The 23,723-nt window shown below is 41.2% G+C and overlaps 1 protein-coding gene across 1 annotated transcript; it reads right to left on the bottom strand.

The window, feature by feature from the left end:
- Positions 1-1,656: 1,656 nt before the first annotated feature.
- Positions 1,657-22,361, bottom strand: LOC120029797 (interferon gamma receptor 1-like). The gene is made up of 7 exons (XM_038975069.1): positions 22,124-22,361; positions 7,588-7,708; positions 7,139-7,317; positions 6,739-6,899; positions 3,583-3,751; positions 3,200-3,321; positions 1,657-2,927 (listed from the first exon to the last, which is right to left on the bottom strand). Exons 1-7 carry the CDS (start codon positions 22,191-22,193, stop codon positions 2,541-2,543), a joined length of 1,209 nt encoding a protein of 402 aa, XP_038830997.1. The 5' UTR covers positions 22,194-22,361; the 3' UTR covers positions 1,657-2,540.
- Between the last annotated feature and the right edge of the window lie 1,362 nt (positions 22,362-23,723).

The raw sequence follows: 23,723 nt of genomic DNA, 5'->3' as shown, positions 1-23,723 counted from the left end.
TCACGCTTGCTGTGCTGTGCGAGGGCCTTGTTGGAGATGTTGGCCCTCAGGCACCTTGGTCAGGCTCTGTTGTACTGCTTGATATGGATGGAAGTTTCCAGCCTCCTCAGGCCAGAGTTCAAACTAGCCCACGTGACTGACCACAGCCTGTTATAATGTGCAGGTGTCCATGAGCTGGTGGCCTGTGGCGTCATCAGCCCGAGAGTGTACCTGTAAAGACCACTCGTTCTCTTTGCTGCACCAGGCAGACAGCTCCAGCTTGGTGCAAATAAGATGCCTGACCATCTGGTACACGTCCACACTCAACGTGGCCCTCCTGCTGAACAACTCTGAGGTTTAAAAAAAATTATTATTTCACCTTTATTTAACCAGGTAGGCTAGTTGAGAACAAGTTCTCGTTTGCAACTGCGACCTGGCCAAGATAAAGCATAGCAATTCGACACATACAAAAACACAGAGTTACACATGGAATAAACAAAACATACAGTCAATAATACAGTAGAAAAATAAGTCTATATACAATGTGAGCAAATGAGGTGAGAAGGGAAGTAAAGGCAAAAAAAAGGCCACGGTGGCGAGGTAAATACAATATAGCAAGTAAAACACTGGAATGGTAGATTTGCAGTGGAAGAATGTGCAAAGTAGAAATAGAAATAATAGGGTGCAAAGGAGCAAAAATAAATAAATACAGTAGGGGACGAGGTAGTTGTTTGGGCTAAATTATAGATGGGCTATGTACAGGTGCAGTAATATGTGAGCTGCTCTGACAGCTGGTGCTTAAAGCTAGTGAGGGAGATAAGTGTTTCCAGCTTCAGAGATTTTTGCAGTTCGTTCCAGTCATTGGCAGCAGAGAACTGGAAGGAAAGACGACCAAAGGAGGAATTGGCTTTGGGGGTGACCAGTGAGATATACCTGCTGGAGCGCGTGCTACGAGTGGGTGCTGCTATTGTGACCAGTGAGCTGAGATAAGGCGGGGCATTACCTAGCAGAGACTTGTAGATAACCTGTAGCCAGTGGGTTTGGCGACGAGTATGAAGCAAGGGCCAACCAACGAGAGCGTACAGGTCGCAATGGTGGGTAGTGTATGGGGCTTTGGTGACAAAACGGATGGCACTGTGATAGACTGTATCCAGTTTGCTGAGTAGAGTGTTGGAGGCTATTTTATAGATGACATATCCAAAGTCGAGGATCGGTAGGATGGTCAGTTTTACGAGGGTATGTTTTGCAGCATGAGTGAAGGATGCTTTGTTGCGATATAGGAAGCCGAATCTAGATTTAATTTTGGATTGGAGATGCTTAATGTGAGTCTGGAAGGAGAGTTTACAGTCTAGCCAGACACCTAGGTATTTGTAGTTGTCCACGTATTCTAAGTCAGAGCCGTCCAGAGTAGTGATGCTGGACGGGCGAGCAGTGATCGGTTGAATAGCATGCAGGTGTGGCACATCATGCTGTTTAAGTGCAACTCTGTAGGAAGCAGGCCAGCATTATTGGACTCTTTCGCAATGCAGAATCTGCAGAGTCTGACTGCTTTACGGTAGAATTTAATTGACATGAAATAGAATTTCATTGACATAAATGTCCTTCAGTCTACCCTGCAAGGATAACAATTTGTTTGCTCTTTCAAATCTGCATTTATTAACATAGTAATTACAATAATCCATTTAATTAGCTTTTTATTGTATATTATGCAAAGAAAATACAAAAAAACAAAAGGTAAGGGAAATTATTGGGGAAAGGTGATTTAAAACATTAAGTACAACAGAATTAGTTTGCACACAAAATAGAAAAATCCTTAACATTAATCATTTTTTAATATATAATTTTAGCTGTATGAAAAGTATAGTGTCAAAATTGTACACAATTAAAAACTAAATAATTAGGTATAGGGCAAACAGCAAGGCACTGATAACAACATACATTATTATCACCACAGCAATCCAATTGCATTGGTATAACTTGGTCATCTGAATATAATAGGACCTAATAATACATTTTGAAACATTGTACATGTATGACAATCATGTAAAAAGTGCAAAGAGAACTAATATACACAGCACAAGACAATAACCTAATGAATATCATTCATTCTGCTCTCTCAACCCTTATTCTCTTGCTACCTTAGAAAACATTCATGTCACTCAAGTAGGCACAGTAAAAGAATGGACAAGAGGAACACTTTTTATTTTTACAAATGTGCTGTCGGAAATGCATTAATTCGGTCTAATGAAATTCAACATTACAATGGGGCAGTTCCCAGCATTCAAGACCACTTGGTTTTCACTATCCCTGGTTCACATGAGTAAGCAACAGTCCCAGGTTACCCCTCTGATTATCCTCTCCATCTCCACCATAGGCTGCCCATTTAAATAGTTAAAGGAACAGGAAAAGTATTGGTAGGACTCCAGGCTGTGGGCCTAGAACAACCAATCAAAGACTAAACTGAATACCCTGCTCTCCCCCAAACAGATTCAGGTGCGGTTAAGTAGATGCACGAGCTGAGCATATGTAAATAAATCACCATCCTTTCTCTTGAGAGAAACTCAGATCTTGTATCCTGTAACAGTGTCCCCAGGACTCATCTCCTCTATCACAGGAATAATCACAGGTCTATGGGGGCAGTCATAGTCCGACAGCTCAGAGAAGTCACTCTTCACCTCCAGTCCCAACTCTCTCGTTACCTGCAGTGAAGAGCCTGACCCCTCGTTAGGCAACATGACCTCCCCACCGCTCCACTCCTGGTCCTTCAGTCCAATGGGGAGACGGAGGACCTCTTCCTGGGGGGTACTGATGAGACCCTCACAGTCATTTGGCAAAGATTCCACGGGGGTCTGCAGCAGTGGGGAGCCACCTGTTTGTAACTCACTCAGAATGTCTCTTTCAGGGTGCATAAGGGACTCACCTGAACTCATATGTGACAGCACGGAAGCCTACCAGAGAAGGAGAATATGCAACATTCAGTCAAACATTCTGTGGGTGAAATATGTTTTTAAATTTGCTATTGTTTTGACAGTGTTTACAGAAAGTAGCATATCAATAGTTTGATAACTCCAATAGGAACATGACACTCCTCATTTCTACAATGTACCACCAAGTGCTCTCCTGAAACTATCTCTGCATGACTATAACCTAGTCTATATGTAGTAGCTTTATGACTAAATCCACTGCAGTGCAGGCCAAACAGTTGAAAGGCTGAACACACCAAAATCTTTGGTTGAGGGAATGAGACACTTCTCAGTTTACTGTATATAAGCCACATGATGAACGCAATCACCACCATGGCAACGATAGGGATCACAATGTAGAGGGCAGTGTAGTTAGGACCTACAGGGGACAAGTCCAGCAGTTAGACTGACAGTCAAACTGATTTCACATTCAAAACTGTACAGCGTCCTAATTGAGCATTTGCTGATCAAATCAGCCATAATATGACAATAGACACATATAACTTTCAAAGCACGTATCAGATATTAGCAGATGTGGTTTATCAAATGATTACAGACAATGTATACTAAACGATAACAGACGTACTGAGAGCTAATATGACTTTGATGTATCAATCATGTGAGAAATTAAGTGTCTTACCAGAATCCCCATGCTTCCCCTCAATGCATATGTTCTGGTGAGCTGAGACATGAACATTGTTCATTTTTCCTTTGATCTTGATGCAGTGCCTATCCATCTCTCCATCGACTAGTATTTCAGCCTCACACACATGGGGTTGCTTGTAGGAGCAGTCAAAGCTGTGTTGTTTCTGGGGAAATAAAAAAAGGAATATACACTGCTCAAAAAAATAAAGGGAACACTAAAAAACACATCCTAGATCTGAATGAATGAAATATTCTTATTAAATACTTTTTTCTTTACATAGTTGAATGTGCTGACAACAAAATCACACAAAAATGATCAATGGAAATCAAATTTATCAACCCATGGAGGTCTGGATTTGGAGTCACACTCAAAATTAAAGTGGAAAACCACACTACAGGCTGATCCAACTTTGATGTAATGTCCTTAAAACAAGTCAAAATGAGGCTCAGTAGTGTGTGTGGCCTCCACGTGCCTGTATGACCTCCCTACAACGCCTGAGCATGCTCCTGATGAGGTGGCGGATGGTCTCCTGAGGGATCTCCTCCCAGACCTGGACTAAAGCATCCGCCAACTCCTGGACAGTCTGTGGTGCAACGTGGCGTTGGTGGATGGAGCGAGACATGATGTCCCAGATGTGCTCAATTGGATTCAGGTCTGGGGAACGGGCGGGCCAGTCCATAGCATCAATGCCTTCCTCTTGCAGGAACTGCTGACACACTCCAGCCACATGAGGTCTAGCATTGTCTTGCATTAGGAGGAACCCAGGGCCAACCGCACCAGCATATGGTCTCACAAGGGGTCTGAGGATCTCATCTCGGTACCTAATGGCAGTCAGGCTACCTCTGGCGAGCACATGGAGGGCTGTGCGGCCCCCCAAAGAAATGCCACCCCACACCATGACTGACCCACCGCCAAACCGGTCATGCTGGAGGATGTTGCAGGCAGCAGAACGTTCTCCACGGCGTCTCCAGACTCTGTCACATGTGCTCATGTGCTCAGTGTGAACCTGCTTTCATCTGTGAAGAGCACAGGGCGCCAGTGGCGAATTTGCCAATCTTGGTGTTCTCTGGCAAATGCCAAACGTCCTGCACGGTGTTGGGCTGTAAGCACAACCCCCACATGTGGACGTCGGGCCCTCATACCACCCTCATGGAGTCTGTTTCTGACCGTTTGAGCAGACACATGCACGTTTGTGGTCTGCTGGAGGTCATTTTGCAGGGCTCTGGCAGTGCTCCACCAGCTCCTCCTTGCACAAAGGCGGAGGTAGCGGTCCTGCTGCTGGGTTGTTGCCCTTCTACGGCCTCCTCCGTCTCCTGATGTACTGGCCTGTCTCCTGGTAGCGCCTCCATGCTCTGGACACTACGCTGACAGACACAGCAAACCTTCTTGCCACAGCTCGCATTGATGTGCCATCCTGGATGAGCTGCACTACCTGAGCCACTTGTGTGGGTTGTAGACTCCGTCTCATGCTACCACTAGAGTGAAAGCACTGCCAGCATTCAAAAGTGACCAAAACATCAGCCAGGGAGCATAGGAACTGAGAATTGGTCTGTGGTCACCACCTGCAGAACCACTCCTTTATTGGGGGTGTCTTGCTAATTGCCTATAATTTCCACCTGTTGTCTATTCCATTTGCACAACAGCATGTGAAATTTATTGTCAATCAGTGTTGCTTCCTAAGTGGACAGTTTGATTTCACAGAAGTGTGATTGACTTGGAGTTACATTGTGTTGTTTAAGTGTTCCCTTTAATTTTTTGAGCAGTGTATTTAGGCTATATTATAACAATGTTCATAAAAAATAAATATGCAAACGTTTATATTTGAAGGTTATAAATCTGTTTCCTTTTGAAAAACTTGCTTTGCTTGCAAGTGAAAACAATTCGCAGCAGGTAGGTACAGTTGAAGTTGGAAGTTTACATACACCTTAACCAAATACATTTAAATTCAGTTTTTCACAATTCCTGACATTTAATCCTAGTAAAAATTCCCTGTCTAAGGTCAGTTAGGTTCACCACCTATTTTAAGAATGTGAAATGTCAGAATAATAGCAGAGAGAATGATTTCTTTCAGGTTTTATTTCTTTCATCACATTCCCAGTGGGTCAGAAGTTTACATACACTCAATTAGTATTTGGTAGCATTGCCTTTAAATTGTTTAACTTGGGTCAAATGTTTTGGGTAGCCTTCCACAAGCTTCCCACAATAAGTTGGATGAATTTTGGCCCATTCCTCCTGACAGAGCTGGTGTAACTGAGTCAGGTTTGTAGGCCTCCTTGCTCGCACACGCTTTTTCAGTTCTGCCCACAAATTTTCTATAGGATTGAGGTCAGGGCTTTGTGATGGCCACTCCAATACCTTGACTTTGTTGTCCTTAAGCCATTTTTTCCACAATTTGAAGTATGCTTGGGATCATTGTCCATTTGGAAGACCCATTTGCGACCAAGCTTTAACTTCCTGACTGATGTCTTGAGCTGTTGCTTCAATATATCCACATAATTTTCCTACCTCATGATGCCATCTATTTTGTGAAGTGCACCAGTCCCTCCTGCAGCAAAGCACCCCCACAACGTTATGCTTCCACCCCGTGCTTCACGGTTGAGATGGTGTTCTTCGGCTTGCAAGCCTCCCCCGTTTTCCTCCAAACATAATGATGGCCAAACAGTTCTATTTTTGTTTCATAATTTCTCCGAAAAGTACAATCTTTGTCCCCATGTGCAGTTGAAAACCGTAGTCTGGCTTTTATATGTCGGTTTTGGAGCAGTGGCTTCTTCCTTGCTGAGCGGCCTTTCAGGTTATGTCGATATAGGACTCGTTTTACCGTGGATATAGATACTTTTGTACCTGTTTCCTCCTGCATCTTCACAAGGTCCTTTACTGTTGTTCTGGGATTGATTTGCACTTTTCGCACCAAAGTACGTTAATCTCTAGGAGACAGAACGTGTCTCCTTCCTGAGCGGTATGACGGCTGCGTGGTCCCATGGTGTTGCCAAAACTATAGTTTGTTAACAAGAAATTTGTGGAGTGGTTGAAAAACAAATTTTATGACTCCAACCTAAATGTATGTAAACTTCGACTTCAACTCAGCTTCTACAAGTGTTCTACAAGTGTTCCCCAGTCATTTCGAAGTCATAATTTTCTGTCAGTTCTTACCAAGTGATATTCTGTGATAACCATGTAATTAAATTCCTTATGATCCGGTCTTTCATCTTTGATGATGGCATGTTTGTAGATGTGAAACGGGTGAATGAATTGAACTTTGATCATTTGATCGGATACAGCAGAGATGTTGACAGGTGGGAAATCCAATGAGCCTAAAAAACACAAAAGACTATTACTTTGTGAAAAAATCTGAGGTCAGTAAATATGTTCAAAATCTCCCGGCTCTGAACATTGATCAGATCAACAAAGAAATGCTACATGTGCTGCAGTGCATACAGTGTACTTACAAACCCTTTCAAGATACTACCTCAATTCTAGTTGTCAATCACTACATACTGTATAACATTGTTCCCATAATTTGCCTATTGGTTAGCTCAGTGTGAGAACTTACACTGTACATCCAACAGGTCTGGATACACTGTATCATCGTAGGTGAATGAAATTTCGGAGGAATTGGTATTCTGTCCAACAACAGCAGTCAATATGAAACGGTAGCCCTCTAGTATTACTTTGGTAAATGAGGAGACATCGCAGTGGTAGAGGGAAGTGTTTGAACAAACCAAGGCAGCACTGAAAGATAGAGGAAAACAATTGTTGTGGGTTAATGGCAACCTCTGATTTGGACTGAAATGTTAGTTCACAATTACAATGGAGAAGCTGACAAAGAACTGTTGACAGGACTTTACATTTGTATGGGTCTGACAGTGCATGTCAATTTTCCAATTTCTACTTGAAATTGTGGCAAGAAAGACTTAATATTCACTAGCTATATAACCTACATTGGATAACATAGGCCCTATTTGGTGAGAGATTAAGCAACCAATATGCTGCAGCACCTACCCAGAATATTTTCTTGTCATTTCCACATTGAACTGTGGCTGCAAAGATGGTTCACTGTAGTTCCAATAGATCACATTGTGAAAATTGTGGCACATGAGGCTCACGTTGACGGGAGGAGGAACTGTAGGACAAAATAGTATAAAGTCAGTCAGAATCCGTTTCTAAAACTGTGCTATAATTAAGCAATAAGGCACGAGGGGGTGTGGTATATGGCCAATATACTACTGCTAAGGGCTGTTCTTATGCACGACGCATCCCGGAGTGCCTGGATCCAGCCATTAGCCTTGCTATATTGGCCATATACTGGTAAGTTGGTGGTTAAGATATCCCTCTAGTGGTGTGGGGGCTGTGCTTTGGCAAAGTGGGTGGGGTTATATCCTGCCTGTTAGGCCCTGTCCGGGGGTATCGTCGGATGGGGCCACAGTGTTTCCCGACCCCTCCTGTCTCAGCCTCCAGTATTTTATGTGTCGGGGGGCTATGTTATATGTTATATCTGGAGTATTTCTCCGGTCTTGTCCTGTGTGAATTTAAGTTCTATCTCTCACTCTCTTACACATTCACACTCAGGACTACCTGGCCTGATGACTCCTTGCAGTCAACTCTCTAGAGACAGCAGGAGCGGTAGAGATACTCTGAATGTGATCGGCTACGAAAAGCCAACTGACATTTACTCCTGAGGTGCTGACCTGTTGCACCCTCGACAACCACTGTGATTATTATTATTTGACCCTGTTGGTCATATTTGAACATCTTGGCCATGTTCTGTTATAATCTCCACCCAGCACAGCCAGAAGAGGACTGGCCACCCCTCATAGCCTGGTTCCTCTCTAGGTTTCTTCCTAGGTTCTGGCCTTTCTAGGGAGTTTTTCCTAGCCACCGTGCTTCTACACCTGCATTGCTTGCTGTTTGGTGTTTTAGGCTGGGTTTCTGTACAGCACTTTGAGATATCAGCTGATGTAAGAAGGAAAGGTAATTGGGAGCCAATCAGCATTCAGGGCTGGAACCACCCAGTTTATAATATATCTAACAGCATAACATACTAGCAATTAAATCTATCCAAGTGATGTTGAAACAATAACCTGTATACCAGGGGTCCCCAATTACAGTCAGCGGTGGGCCAATGTTTTCTTGAGCGGATGTTAAGGGGACCAGAACATAGTTATAAATAATTTGTAGACTGCAAATTGACCTCAAGAACACAAAAAAACAGATACATTATTTAACAAAAACAGAATCATGATTCAAACCTGGATTACATTGGGATACAATCACATATGCCTCTCTACTTATGCGTGGGGATACTTGGGAACAGATTTCCTAAATTGGTGATTTTACAGTCTTATGTCCAATAACAAAACATTGTTATTCATTATTATTATTTTTGTATTATTATTATTATTATTATTTTTGCTCAGAAAACTTGGGGGGGGTCAAATAATTTGTCCCGCAGGCCACCTATTGCGGAACCCTGCTGTAAACAGTATCTGAAGAATACAGATGAGTCATTACACCTCAAAAAGCACAAGAAAGAGGATTGACACACACCATCTCAGATTGTTCTGAAATCCTTTCTGTAGTTAGAAACAGAAAATTAGAATTCCTATAATTTGATCTCTGAGAAATTAGGCCAATTGATTGCACCCAAATTGGCCATTTTAATTTATATGTTTCATATAATCTTTAATAAATGTAGTATCTAACATCCGATTTGGACCATAAGTTTTACTAACAATGAGTAAGGCATGAAGAATCCAATAAACTGATCAAAAGCCACCCACGTACCCTCCACACCCCACCCAAACAGCCATCCTTTGTAATTCATCCATTAGAGATCTGTGAATATGGTGATATTTTTTCCCTCCTGTTCAAAGTAATTAGCCTCTGAAGTTGCTTGAATTATTTACCATAAATTAGTGTGAAATTACAAAGTTTTGCCCACTAGATGCCCATGTGGCTGGTCTCTTGTGTTTATTAAATTAATCAAATTTGGGTAGAAAACCAATAGCTTTTGCTCATGATGAAAATAGATTGTATGGTCATCCTCACAATTTTAGCCAGTCCTACTGAAAGCAATTCAGTTTGTAATTCTTTTAGGCTTAATTTGTGTCCAGGAAACGGCCCTCGAGTGTGTGGTTTATTCTCTTCAAAAAGGTCTAGATTAGCTAGACCCTTCCAGGTGAACAAGCAAACCATTAGGCTACAGCAGTTCTAATGGTTTCAATGGTAAAAGTTTTTTTTTTAAACACTGAATGGTGTTTTGCAATGGTAATAATGTTATTGAGTTGGGTTGGGTAAATGTCCCTAATCACATATTGAGATTCTAATAATTTTATTGAAAAACATATGACTGCCATGTAATGGTTTATAATTGTATTATTTTATTAGGGTTGTCACAAAAAGAATGTTGTGATTAATTTAATAAACCAGCAAAATGGATAAAATAACATTCTGGCAGTACCAGGAACAGTAGCATCTAGTGGGCAAAACCTGGTACTTTCACAAAATTTTTTTGCAAATAATTACAAACTATTTAGATGGTTAATTGATCTAAATGGGGGGGAAAACATCACCATATTCACATGGAATACATTACAAATGTTGAAAAAGCAATACTGCAAGCTGCAGCTCCATACTACTTGTCAAACAGAGAACTGATACTGTATACTGACATTCACTCTATTACAACATTTCTGATATCACATGCCTTACTTTAATTTTCCTGCAAAAATAAAATCAGCAATATGCCTCTACTGCCATTAATTCCAATTGACCCATTGCCAAGGTCTGCCCTAGAATATTGGGCAACCAATTGCAGTGCTCCGTTGGATAGCAACCGTCTCTAACCAAGCTCGTGTCTGACATCCTTGGACAAGCTCTCGTTTAAAAAAGAATGGAAGCCAATGGCAAAAGTAGAGTTTTCTTTTAAAAAAGACAACAAATTAATGGCTAAATGATTTAACAGTGCACCAGGGGTACATGCGACAGTGATTCCTGAAATTGAGTATTTTTCGATTCTTAAATTATACTTTAAATTATACTACAAATTATTATTTGCTAGCTCTCAGTATCGTTGGCCACCATTGAAATGCTGCTAACGCTAGCTAGCTAGCTAGCCAGTTAATATAACTTGTTTTCTCTAAATGTACAGTACCAGTCAAAAGTTTGGACACACCTACTCATTCAAGGGTTTCTTTTATTTTCATTTTTACTATTTTTTACATTGTAGAATAATAGTAAATACATTAAAACTATGATATAACATACAGTGGGGCAAAAAAGTATTTAGTCAGCCACCAATTGTGCAAGTTCTCCCACTTAAAAAGATGAGAGAGGCCTGTAATTTTCATCATAGGTAAACTTCAACTATGACAGACAAAATGAGAAAAAAAATCCAGAAAATCACATTGTAGGATTTTTTATGAATTTATTTGCAAATTATGGTGGAAAATAAATATTTGGTCAATAACAAAAGTTTCTCAATACTTTGTTATATACCCTTTTTTGGCAATGACAGAGGTCAAACGTTTTCTGTAAGTCTTCACAAGGTTTTCACACACTGTTGCTGGTATTTTGGCCCATTCCTCCATGCAGATCTCCTCTAGAGCAGTGATGTTTTGGGGCTGTTGCTGGGCAACACGGACTTTCAACTCCCTCCAAAGATTTTCTATGGGGTTGAGATCTGGAGACTGGCTAGGCCACTCCAGGACCTTGAAATGCTTCTTACGAAGCCACTCCTTCGTTGCCCGGGTGGTGTGTTTGGGATCATTGTCATGCTGAAAGACCCAGCCACGTTTCATCTTCAATGCCCTTGCTGATGGAAGGAGGTTTTCACTCAAAATCTCACGATACATGGTCCCATTCATTCTTTCCTTTACACGGATCAGTCGTCCTGGTCCCTTTGCAGAAAAACAGCCCCAAAGCATGATGTTTCCACCCCCATGCTTCACAGTAGGTATGGTGTTCTTTGGATGCAACTCAGCATTCTTTGTCCTCCAAACACGACGAGTTGAGTTTTTACCAAAAAGTTATATTTTGGTTTCATCTGACCATATGACATTCTCCCAATCTTCTTCTGGATCATCCAAATGCTCTCTAGCAAACTTCAGACGGGCCTGGACATGTACTGGCTTAAGCATGGGGACACGTCTGGCACTGCAGGATTTGAGTCCCTGGCGGCGTAGTGTGTTACTGATGGTAGGCTTTGTTACTTTGGTCCCAGCTCTCTGCAGGTCATTCACTAGGTCCCCCCGTGTGGTTCTGGGATTTTTGCTCACCGTTCTTGTGATCATTTTGACCCCACGGGGTGAGATCTTGCGTGGAGCCCCAGATCGAGGGAGATTATCAGTGGTCTTGTATGTCTTCCATTTCCTAATAATTGCTCCCACAGTTGATTTCTTCAAACCAAGCTGCTTACCTATTGCAGATTCATTCTTCCCAGCCTGGTGCAGGTCTACAATTTTGTTTCTGGTGTCCTTTGACAGCTCTTTGGTCTTGGCCATAGTGGAGTTTGGAGTGTGACTGTTTGAGGTTGTGGACAGGTGTCTTTTATACTGATAACAAGTTCAAACAGGGGCCATTAATACAGGTAACGAGTGGAGGACAGAGGAGCCTCTTACAGAAGAAGAAGTTACAGGTCTGTGAGAGCCAGAAATCTTGCTTGTTTGTAGGTGACCAAATATTTATTTTCCACCATAATTTGCAAATAAATTCATTAAAAATCCTACAATGTGATTTTCGGGATTTTTTTTCTCTCATTTTGTCTGTCATAGTTGTAGTGTACCTATGATGAAAATTACAGGCCACTCATCTTTTTAAGTGGGAGAACTTGCACAATTGGTGGCTGACTAAATACTTTTTTGCCCCACTGTATATGGAATAATGTTGTAGCCAAAAAAGTGTTGAACAAATCAAAATATAGTTTATATTTTAGATTCTTCAAAGTAGCCACCCTTTGCCTTGATGACAGCTTTGCACACTCTTAGCATTCTCTCAACCAGCTTAATGAGGAATGCTTTTACAACAGTCTTGAAGGAGTTCCCACTTGTGCTGAGCACTTGTTGGCTGCTTTTCCTTCACTCTGAGGTCCAACTCATCCCAAACCATCTCAAATGGGTTGAGGTCAGGTGATTGTGGAGGCCAGGTCATCTGATGCTGCACTCCATCACTCTCCTTCTTGGTCAAATAGCTTTTACACAGCCTGGAGGTGTGTTGTGTCATTGTCCTGTTGAAAAACAAATGATAGTGGAACTAAGTGCAAACCAGATGCGATGGTGTATCACTGCAGAATGCTGTGGTAGCCATGCTGGTTAAGTGTGCCTTGAATTCTAAATAAATTACTGACAGTGTAACCAGTAAAGCACCCCCACACCATTATACCTCCTACTCCATGCTTCACCGTGGGAACCACACATGCAGAGATAATCCGTTCACCTACTCTGAGTCTCACAAACACGCGGTGGTTGGAACCCAAAATCTCAAATTTGGACCCATCAGACCAAATGACAGATTTCCACCAATCTAATGTCCATTGCTCGTGTTTCTTGGCCCAAGCAAGTCACTTCTTCTTATTGGTGTCCTTTAGTAGTGGTTTCTTTGCAGCAATATCGACCATGAAGGCTTGATTCACGCAGTCTCCTCTGAACAGTTGATGTTGAAATGTGTCTGTTACTTGAACTCTGAAGCATTTATTTGGGCTGCAATTTCTGAGGCTGGTAACTCTAATGAACTTATTCTCTGCAGCAGAGGTAACTCTGGGTCTTCCATTCCTGTGGAGTTTCTCATGAGAGCCAGTTTCATCATAGCGCTTGATGGTTTTTGCGACTGCACTTGAAGAAACTTCAAGTTCTTGACATTTTCCGTATTGACTGCCGTTCATGTCTTAACTTCTTATGATTGGGGGCAGTATTGAGTAGCTTGGATGAATAAGGTGCCCAGAGTAAACTGCCTGCTACTCAGTCCCAGAAGCTAAGATATGCATATGATTAGTATATTTGGATAGAAAACACTCTGAAGTCTCTAAAACTGTTTGAATGATGTCTGTGAGTATAACAGAACTCATATGGCAGGCAAAAACCTGAGAAGAAATCCAACCAGGAAGGGGGAAATCTGAGGTTTGTAGGTTTGCCTATCCAATATACAGTGTCTTTGGGGTCATATTGCACTTCCTGAGGCTTCCACTGGATGTCAACAGTCTTTAGAACCTTGGTTGATGCTTCTACTGTGAAGAATGAGGGAAGGAGAGCTCTTTGAGTCAGGTGTCTGGCATGAGCTGACCACGCGTTCTCCCGTGAGAGCGACCTGCGTTCCATCACATTTCTGAAGACAAAGGAATTCTCCGGTTGAAACAGTATTGAAGATTTATGTTAAAAACATCCTAAAGATTGATTCTATACATCGTTTGACATGTTTCTACGAACTGTAATGGAATTTTTTGACTTTGTCTGACCTGCTTTGGAACTAAACGCGCGAACAGGTATTTGGACATAAATTATGGACGTTATCGAACAAAACAAACATTTATTGTGGAACTGGGATTCCTGGGAGTGCATTCTGATGAAGATCATCAAAGTGAATATTTATAATACTATTTCTGACTTCTGTTGACTCCACAACATGGCGGATATCTGTATGACCTGTTTGGGCTCTGAGCGCTGTACTCAGATTATTGCATGGTGTGCTTTTTCCGTAAAGTTTTTTTGAAATCTGACAAAGCGGTTGCATTAAGGAGAAGTTTATCTAAAGTTCCATGTGTAATACTTGTATCTTTTATCAATGTTTATTATGAGTATTTCTGTAAATTGATGTGGCTCTCTGCAAAATCACTGGATGTTTTGTAGGCAAAACATTACTGAACATAACGCACCAATGTAAACTAAGATTTTTGGATATAAATATGAACTTTATCGAACAAGACATACATGTATTGTGTAACATGAAGTCCTATGAGTGTCATCTGATGAAGATCATCAAAGTTTAGTGATTAATTTTATCTCTATTTAGGCTTTTTGTGACTCCTCTCTTTGGCTGGAAAAATGGCTGTGTTTTTCTGTGACTAGGTACTGACCTAACATAATCGTTTGGTGTGCTTTCATCGTAAAGCCTTTTTGAAATCGGACACTGTGGCTGGATTTAGAACAAGTTTATCTTTAAAATGGTGTAAAATACTTGTATGTTTGAGGAATTTTAATTATGAGATTTCTGTTGTTTGAATTTGGCGCCCTGCACTTTCACTGGCTGTTGTCAAGTCGATCCCGTTAACTGGATCTCAGCCATAAGAAGTTAAAGTAATGATTGACTGTCGTTTCTCTTTGCTTATTTGAGCTGTTCTTGCCATAGTATGGACTTGGTCTTTTACTAAATAGGGCTATCTTCTGTATAACACCCTTACCTTGTCACAACTCAACTAATTGGCTCAAACACATTAAGAAGGAAAGAAATTCCACAAAATAACAAGAAACAGCTGTTAATTGAAATGCATTCCACGTGACTACCGTGTGAAGCTGGTTGAGAGTATGCCAAGAGTGTGCAAAGCTATCATCAAGACAAAGGGTGGATACTTTGAAGAATCTCAAATGTTTAACAATTTTTTGGTTACTACATGATTCCATATGTGCTATTTGATAGTTTGGATGTCTTCACTATTATTCTACAATGTAGAAAATAGTAAAAATAAAGAAAAACCCTTGAATGAGTACAGTTGAAGTTGGAAGTTTACATACACCTTAGCCAAATACATTTAAACTCAGTTTTTCACAATTCCTGACATTTAATCCTTGTAAAAATTCCCTGTCTAAGGTCAGTTAGGATCATCCATTTATTTTAAGAATGTGAAATGTCAGAATAATAGTAGAGAGAATGATTTATTTCAGCTTTCATTTCTTTCATCACATTCCCAGTGGGTCAGACGTTTACATACACTCAATTAGTATTTGGTAGCATTGCCTTTAAATTGTTTAACTTGGGTCAAATGTTTTGGGGAGCCTTCCACAAGCTTGCCACAATAAGTTGGGTGAGTTTTGGCCCATTCCTCCTTACAAAACTGGTGTAACTGAGTCAGGATTGTAGGCCTCCTTGCTCGCACACGCTTTTTCAGTTCTGCCCACACATTTGCTATAGGATTGAGGTCAGGGCTTTGTGATGGCCACTCCAATACCTTGACTTTGTTGTCCTTAAGCCATTTTGCCACAACTTTGGAAGTATGCTTGGGGTCATTGTCCATTTGGAAGCCCCATTTGCGACCAAGCTTTAACTTCCGGACTGATGTCTTGAGCTGTTGCTTCAATATATCCACAGAATTTTCTTTCCTCATGATGCCATCTATTTTGTGAAGTGCACCAGTCCCTCCTGCAGCAAAGCACCCCCACAACATGATGCTGCCACCCCCGTGCTTCACGGTTGGAATGGTGTTCTTCGGCTTGCAAGCCTCCCCCTTTTTCCTCCAAACATAACGATGGTCATTATGGCCAAACAGTTCTATTTTTGTTTCATCAGACCAGAGGACGTTTCTCCAAAAAGTACAATATTTTTCCCCATGTGCAGTTGCAAACCATAGTCTGGATTTTTTATGGCGGTTTTGGAGCGGTGGGTTCTTCCTTGCTGAGCGGCCTTTCAGGTTATGTCGATATAGGGCTCATTTCACTGTGGATATAGATATTGTTGTACCTGTTTCCTCCAGCATCTTCACAAGGGCCTTTGCTGTTGTTCTGGGATTGATTTGCACTTTTCGCACCAAAGTACGTCAATCTCTAGGAGACTCCTTCCTGAGCGGTATGACGGCTGCGTGTTCCCATGGTGTTTATTCTTGCGTACTATTGTTTGTACAGATGAATGTGGTACCTTCAGGCATTTGGAAAATGCTCCCAAGGATGAACCAGACTTGTGGAGTTCTACAAATTTTTTTCTGAGGTCTTGGCTGATTTCTTTTCATTTTCCCATGATGTCAAGCAAAGAGGCACTGCGTTTGAAGGTAGACCTTGAAATACATCCACAGGTACATATCCAATTGACACACATCATGTCAATTAGCCTATCAGAAGCTTCTAAAGCCATGACATAATTTTCTGGAATATACCAAGCTGTTTAAAGGCAGAGTCAACTTCTGACCCACTGGAATTGTGATACAGTGAATTATAAGTGAAATAATCTGTCTGTAAACAATTTTTAGAAAAATGACTTGTGTCATGCACAAAGTAGATGTCCTAACCGACTTGCCAAAACTATAGTTTGTTAACAAGAAATTTGTGGAGTGGTTGAAAAACAATTTTTAATGACTCCAACCTAAGTGTATGTAAACTTCCGACTTCAACTGTAGGTGTGTCTAAACATTTGACTGGTACTGTATGTTATCTAGCTGAGTGAGCTATGTAATGAATATAACTATCACCTGCTGTCAACATCAGAATACAATTTGAAAGCACTAGTTAGCTCCAAAAGTGTTTTGTAGCTTTGACTGCAAGCTGACAGTGCATAATCAGAGCCATCCATGCTAGCCATGCTACAAACTTGATCATACCAGGTCCTGGTGGAGCAATTGTATTGACAGTCCACCAAAACATTCCCGATAGTCTCCTGATTAGCAAGGGTAGTCTGTGTTTAATTTCATTGTTGAGTTAAAAACTCTACACGTTCTAAAGCGAATACAGGAACAATATTTCTAACAGAGCGTGGGGAATGGTTAAAGGCGATCTAAAGAATAATAATGTTATTTTGGTTGTTATTTTGTGATGTCATTAAAAATGTTAAAGGAAATACTGTAACTTGAAAAGTATACACTACATGTATGAAGTTATCTTCTACGTTGTGTATGAAATATTTAAAATTCTGAAAGTGTTTTTGAGAGGGATGTGATCTTAGAAACTATAAGAGGAAATTGTTTCGATGACTTTGTACAAGTAAGTAGTCACCGCCCACTTGAGTGAGGTCAGAGAGCATGTCAGCCTCAAGACCCGCCCCTTTTGAACAAACTGTATAAAACGATAGGTTAAGAATTAACATATCAGACCAGAGAGGCATTGAGAGGCAGCTCACGTCCAAAGTGGTTCAAAATCTGAAATCTCAACGCGGGGTAGAGACGATGAAGTCACCTCCCGGACAATCACTGGTACGGCTGATTAGTTGTCCTAAGTAAAGTATCTAGAAAAGCACATTTAAGTGGGACAATTCTACTACTCTTCTCAAATCACCGTAGTACGCTACTCTCATCACCCCACTGAGAACCATTGACACGGCTGTCTAGCCTATCTTAAAATAATTATCTTCCAGAGAAAGTGGAAGTATAATGAGCTCTGTAGTTCTGTTCAGGACTACACAACGGGTCGCCGGATGCCGGGCGACGGCAGAGGAGAGCAACAGTAGGAGACGGGTGGGGAACCTATTTTGGACAATCAGAGCCTGTTATGGATTTTATGAATAATGACTAAATGATGTATACATTTAACTATAACTAATTGAATTCTACCCTGTTTTTCCTGTATTGATAAATAATGTTAGTTAATAAGAAAGAGGTTATGTAGCATGTACATGGGAAGAGAGGAAGGTATGTGTGTGCCTAAAGAAAACAAAGTGGATCATTAAACTATGTTTGAACCGACCCGGCTATAACTCTGGGGAGATAAGATGAAGACATGGAGAGCCCCTCCAGATTTCCCGTATCTGGAGGGGACTGGAACTGTCAGCTGTGTGGTAATAAACTTTGGTGAGACTCCAGGAGAGAATCCAAAGTTTAGTGTGTATGTATGTGCGTAGGAATGGTATAAAAATAACATCTTTGTATATGCACAGCAGAGCGCTCTCGTAAATACATTTTCTGACTATTGTGACTGGGCCTCCGTCTGAATCATTTCAACCAGTTTCTTACAAATTCTGGGTTTCAGGCTGAGTAATTAATTCAATTGGGTATTATGAACAACTGAGAACTAAATTCTCATAACAGAGCCTTACAAGCTTGCCGCAAAAAGGCCCAATTACCTTTCCAAGGCGGCCTGGTTCCGACAGAGATACATGGCGAACCAAGACATTTACACGTAAATACATTAATGATTTCTTACTCCAAACGGGCGGCGGTGCGTGTGTAAAGTATATGATTACTGTGAGAGTAGTTTCTAAATGTAGCAAAGTGTTATGTCTCTGTCCCTCTCTCTCTCTCTCTCTCTCTCTCTCGCCCTCTCCATGTCTTTTGTAACAAGCTGCCATATTGTGTCAGTCCGCTAGGGACCTGTTTCTAATGTATTAAGTGTGCATGTTTATCCTGTGTTACCATTTAGTTAGCTAGCAAATAAATAATTAAACCAATTTGTGTAGTACTGAATCTTAAGTAAGGCTGGGGTTTTTGCAGATGCAGGAGGTTAAGACTGTTCAGAATGAATATGATGCGTGGTTATGATTAATAAGTTGACTTTATGGATGTGATAGGTTAAGACCTTTAGAGTTTAATTCGGGCTCTTTAAAGAACGGCTCTCGTGGTGCCCCAATTCCTAATGAGTTAATTGTTACATGATTAATTTAAAATCGGGTAACAATTAAATATAGTTAGTTGATTAGATAAGTAACAGTAATTAGATTAATGAAAGTAAAGTCACGAGACTTAATAAAGATAAAGATGATTTCATTTAATCAATCTTGATTGGCCTTCAGGCCTACCATGAACATCTTAACACACAAGAATACGCTCTATATCATTTATGACATCTATTATAACTATTCTGCATTCTGTCATACTTTAAGACATCGAATACAGCTGCTTTGGGCTTTTTGAGATGATGAAGGGCACCAAATATTAATTGCATAGTTTGTGATAGTAATGATATCATTAGCTTTTCAGTTTATCCAAATACTTGCAAAACCAGTATACTCTATTGAAGGTGTCTTAAACACACACTATGAGGAGTCATGGTCTGTTCACCGTCCTGTCTTCTGAATCAAAAGCCTATCAACAAATCAGGATGTAGACCACTACAGCACATACCCCAAGGTAAATATTGAAATGTCCTGCCGATTTCACAAATGCACAAAAACTGATACATTAAATGATTTTGTATACAAAATTGCACCCCAGTATATTCAGTTATTTTCTGAATTGCTCCTGACATCTTGTCTTTGCAGTTCACTTGACAGTGATTCCACTGATACATTTGCAATGCTTTCACTTCAACAACAGAAACACCATATACTGTAGGCCTAGGCCTACAACTGGGAAGACAAGACAAACAGTATTAATTTCCAAACATAACAGGACCGTGATCAGTCTCAATAGTCACAACCATGGATGTAATCTAATCTGTACAATCAGTGTTGTGACAGAAACTGAGCCAACACCCCTTATTTTCTCATTAGTGGTAGCTATAAGAAACCCCACTTGTATCAGCCAATCACAGTCTGTCATTCCCCATGCACCTCACTGAACCCCGCTCCTGTCTTCTGAGTGAGATCTCGGTCAGAAGTGACTGGACTCGTTGAACTGTACCTCAAGTTTATCGGTACTTGTGTTAGCGTGTGCATCTAAGTGTAAGTATTGTACATGACATTGCTCTTTAATTGTGTGTTGCTAAGGCAGTGTAGTTATTTAGCCAGTCATGCATCGCTCATTTATGCTGTGTGCCATCTGCATTGTTTAGGATATATATTCTGTTAATACTAGTACGTTATAGACATAGATAATAGCATGTACACTGAGTATACCAAACATTAGGAACACCTTCCTAATATTTAGTTGCACCCCCCCTTTTGCCCTCAGAACAGGCTCAATTTGTCATGGCATGGACTCTACAAGGTGTCGAAAGTGTTCCACAAGGATGCTGACCCATGTTGACTCCAATGCTTCCCACACTTGTGACAAGTTGGCTGTATGTCCTTTGGGTGGTGGACCATTCTTGATACACAGAGGAAACTGTGATAAACAAAGCAGCATTGCAGTTCTTGACACAAACCGGTGTGCCTGGTTTGTGTCAATACCCTGTTCAAAGGTACTTAAATCTTATATATTGCCTGAATGGCACACATAATCCATGTCTCAATTGTCTCAAGGCTTAAAAATCCTTCTTTAACCTGTCTCCTCCCCTTCATTGGCACTGACTGAAGTGGATTTAACAAGTGACATCAATAAAGGATCATAGCTTTCATCTGGATTCAGCTGGTCAGACTGTCAAGGAAAGAGCAGATGTTCTTAATGTTTTGTAAACTCAGTGTATTTTTTTAACCTTTATTTAACTAGGCAAGTCAGTTAAGAACAAATTCTTATTTATAATGACAGCCTAGGAACAGTGGGTTAATTAACTGCCTTGTTCAGGGGCAGAACGACAGGGGATTCAAACTAGAAACCTTTCGGTTACTGGCCCAATGCTCTAACCACTAGGCTACCTGCCGCCCCATATGCTTTCAATGAGAATGACAGATCTATAACTCACATTTCTACGTGCAGCTTTAAGTTCACTGGGAAATATTCAAGATATGGGCTGCATTGTGTGCAAGTTAAACAACCTGATAAATCTCCAGCACAACATATGGTATAGTAAGTGATTGCAGGGAAGAAAACATCTCACTTGCAGTAGAAGCCTGGCACTATTAGCTGAGGAAGGTGAAAATATCAGCCTGTATTTAGTCAGAAAGGAACTGGTCTCATTGTCAGGGGATAATTGGATGTTGGATATAACAAAATGTTTTTAATAAATGAATTGCAGAAGAATTACTCATGTTTCAGTGGGCCATTATGTATGGTATGTAGTGCACGTACAAACGATTGAACATTTCCTCACATAGCATCTGTGCTGTTTTGAGGAAATACACTTCCGGATTTAGTTTCATAACATAAATGTTACTTTAGAGTGGAGAAAGGCAATATCCTCTGTTCTGTGGAGCACAACACTCTAGACTAGACCACTCCATAAAAACCACTGAGGGCACAGTAATAACCCACACATGAAGTTAGACATGTGTCAGATCACAGAGGTGTCAGATCACAGAGGTGTCAGACCACAGAGAGGTCTACTGTAACTGTATGTTTCTCTGTGGTGTAAGTGTGAAATCTACAGTGAATTCCCCACTGAGGTTGAAGGAACAACAAACTTGACTTGGGCTACTGGCATACAAATATAATGCAAAACCAACTGACAATAAACAGTGCTCACCACTTATTGCAAACTAGCACCTTATTTATTGACAACAACTGACTACTTTAAGGCCAACGGTATGTGTATCAGTCCACCGCCTGAATAAAAGAAAACACATGGACTGACAATATTGTAGCGAATTCGGGGGGTAGCCTCGACCGGGACTCGAACACAGGTCCAGCTACTGTCAACCCCAACACCTTAGCAGTTACGCCAAGAGATCCTAGAACATATTTTCATACTAAGTATACTTTTGGAATAGCAATATAAATTCCAAGAACATTAGCATATTGTACAGTGGCCTATAGCCTGCATTATGTTGTTGAAAAATGTAAGCAGGAATACTGTACTAAATACTTCCAGTAACATCAGCTCCAAGTGATTAATCACAAACAACATTTATAGCCAACTATTTTAGGGCAAGAATTACTTACCGTAAGAGTCGACATGACGTTGACTTAAAACGAAGATCAGGGAAATGTGGGCTAATCCTATCCCGACCATTTTTTATTTTGTCGAGTCTATAGTCCTATGTAAAACTATATGAAATGTATTTGAATGTCTATATGATAAGCTATTGCTATTTTAGATGACTTGAGAGCCCTTTGTTTGTCTAAATAAATGGAGGCATTTCCGGTACAGCCAGACCACAGGACGTTGCTCCAATCGGCAGGCTACACAGTACGCAACTTCCAATGAAATGTTCCTGTAACAGCCATTAGACCCGCCTGCTACAAACGTTTACTGGCAGTAGGAAAACTCCCGTGCAGTGATACCATGTCGCCTTGCGCCGTAGTGAAGTTTCCACAATTCGGATCAGCTTCCTCTCCCAGAAACCTAACCTTAACTCAGGGAACCAGCACAGAACGACTGCACCCTCTCATTGCAGACGAAGTTCCAGGCCGACCGCGGTACTACAGGCATTGTTTGCCCGATCCCCCATTTTGGTGAAGGGGGAAATGGCGAACTTCGTGGTCAATCTTCGTGTAAATACTTACACATTTCGAATACAATCATGGTACCAATAATTACACCAGATGTATATCATTGAATCTATTTTTGTGTGCCCTCAGCGTGATTTGGTTGCACTACTCTCTTGGGAGAGAAAATGTTCAAAGTTTATTTCCTGCAATTCTACACATTTTGCCATGGGGCGTAGTGGAAATGTTGCCGTTTTAAACCACGTTTTCTACTATTATACAATTTTGTCATTGGGCAGAGAGAACATTTTGCAAGTTTATTACACTTCCTGCAATTATAAACATTTTGCCATTGTAACTTTAGTACGTCCCCTCGCCCCGACCTCGGACCAGGGACCCTCTGCACACATCAACAACTGACACCCACGAAGCGTCGTTACCCATCGCTCCACAAAAGCCGCGGCCCTAGGGGCAACACTACTTCTAGGTTTCAGAGCAAGTGACGTAACTGATTGAAACGCTAGTAGCGCGTACCCGCTAACTGGCTAGCCATTTCACATCCGTTACACTCACCCCCCTTTCAACCTCCTCCTTTTCCGCAGCAACCAGTGATCCGGGTCAACAGCATCAATGTAACAGTATAACTTTAAACCGTCCCCTCGCCCCGACACGGGCGCGAACCAGGGACCTTCTGCACACATCAACAACAGTCACATACGAAGCGTCGTTACCCATCGCTCCACAAAAGCCGCGGCCCTTGCAGAGCAAGGGGCAACACTACTTCTAGGTTTCAGAGCAAGTGACGTAACTGATTGAAACGCTACTAGCGCGTACCCGCTAACTAGCTAGCCATTTCACATCCGTTACACCATGGGGTGGAGAGATGTTTGCTGTTTTGAACCAAATTTCCTGCAATTGTTATTTGACATGGCTAATTGAGTGACTGACATATCAAAAGGAAAAATTGTGCCTTGTGTATTCATCTATGCACTTGATGGGATAGGAATCCTTCATGGTCACATAGTTCAGCTGCCTGTAGTCTGCACAGAAGTGCCTTGAGCCGTCCTTCTTGACTAGGACTACAGAGGCGCAAAGGGTTGTTGGATGCCATCTC

The sequence above is a fragment of the Salvelinus namaycush genome, chromosome 35, assembly GCF_016432855.1.
Source record: "Salvelinus namaycush isolate Seneca chromosome 35, SaNama_1.0, whole genome shotgun sequence".
In the NCBI taxonomy this organism is placed as follows: Eukaryota; Metazoa; Chordata; class Actinopteri; order Salmoniformes; family Salmonidae; genus Salvelinus; species Salvelinus namaycush.
This window is presented reverse-complemented; position numbering and strand designations above follow the sequence as displayed.

Coding starts and splice junctions, on each gene's coding strand:
- LOC120029797 (XM_038975069.1), bottom strand. CDS start 22,193: ATGGTCGGGATAGGATTAGCCCACATTTCCCTGATCTTCGTTTTAAGT. Junction 3,752..6,738: donor TTATCACAGAATATCACTTG/GTAAGAACTGAC, acceptor TTATTTCCCCAG/AAACAACACAGCTTTGACTG. Junction 3,322..3,582: donor GGGGAAGCATGGGGATTCTG/GTAAGACACTTA, acceptor TGTCCCCTGTAG/GTCCTAACTACACTGCCCTC.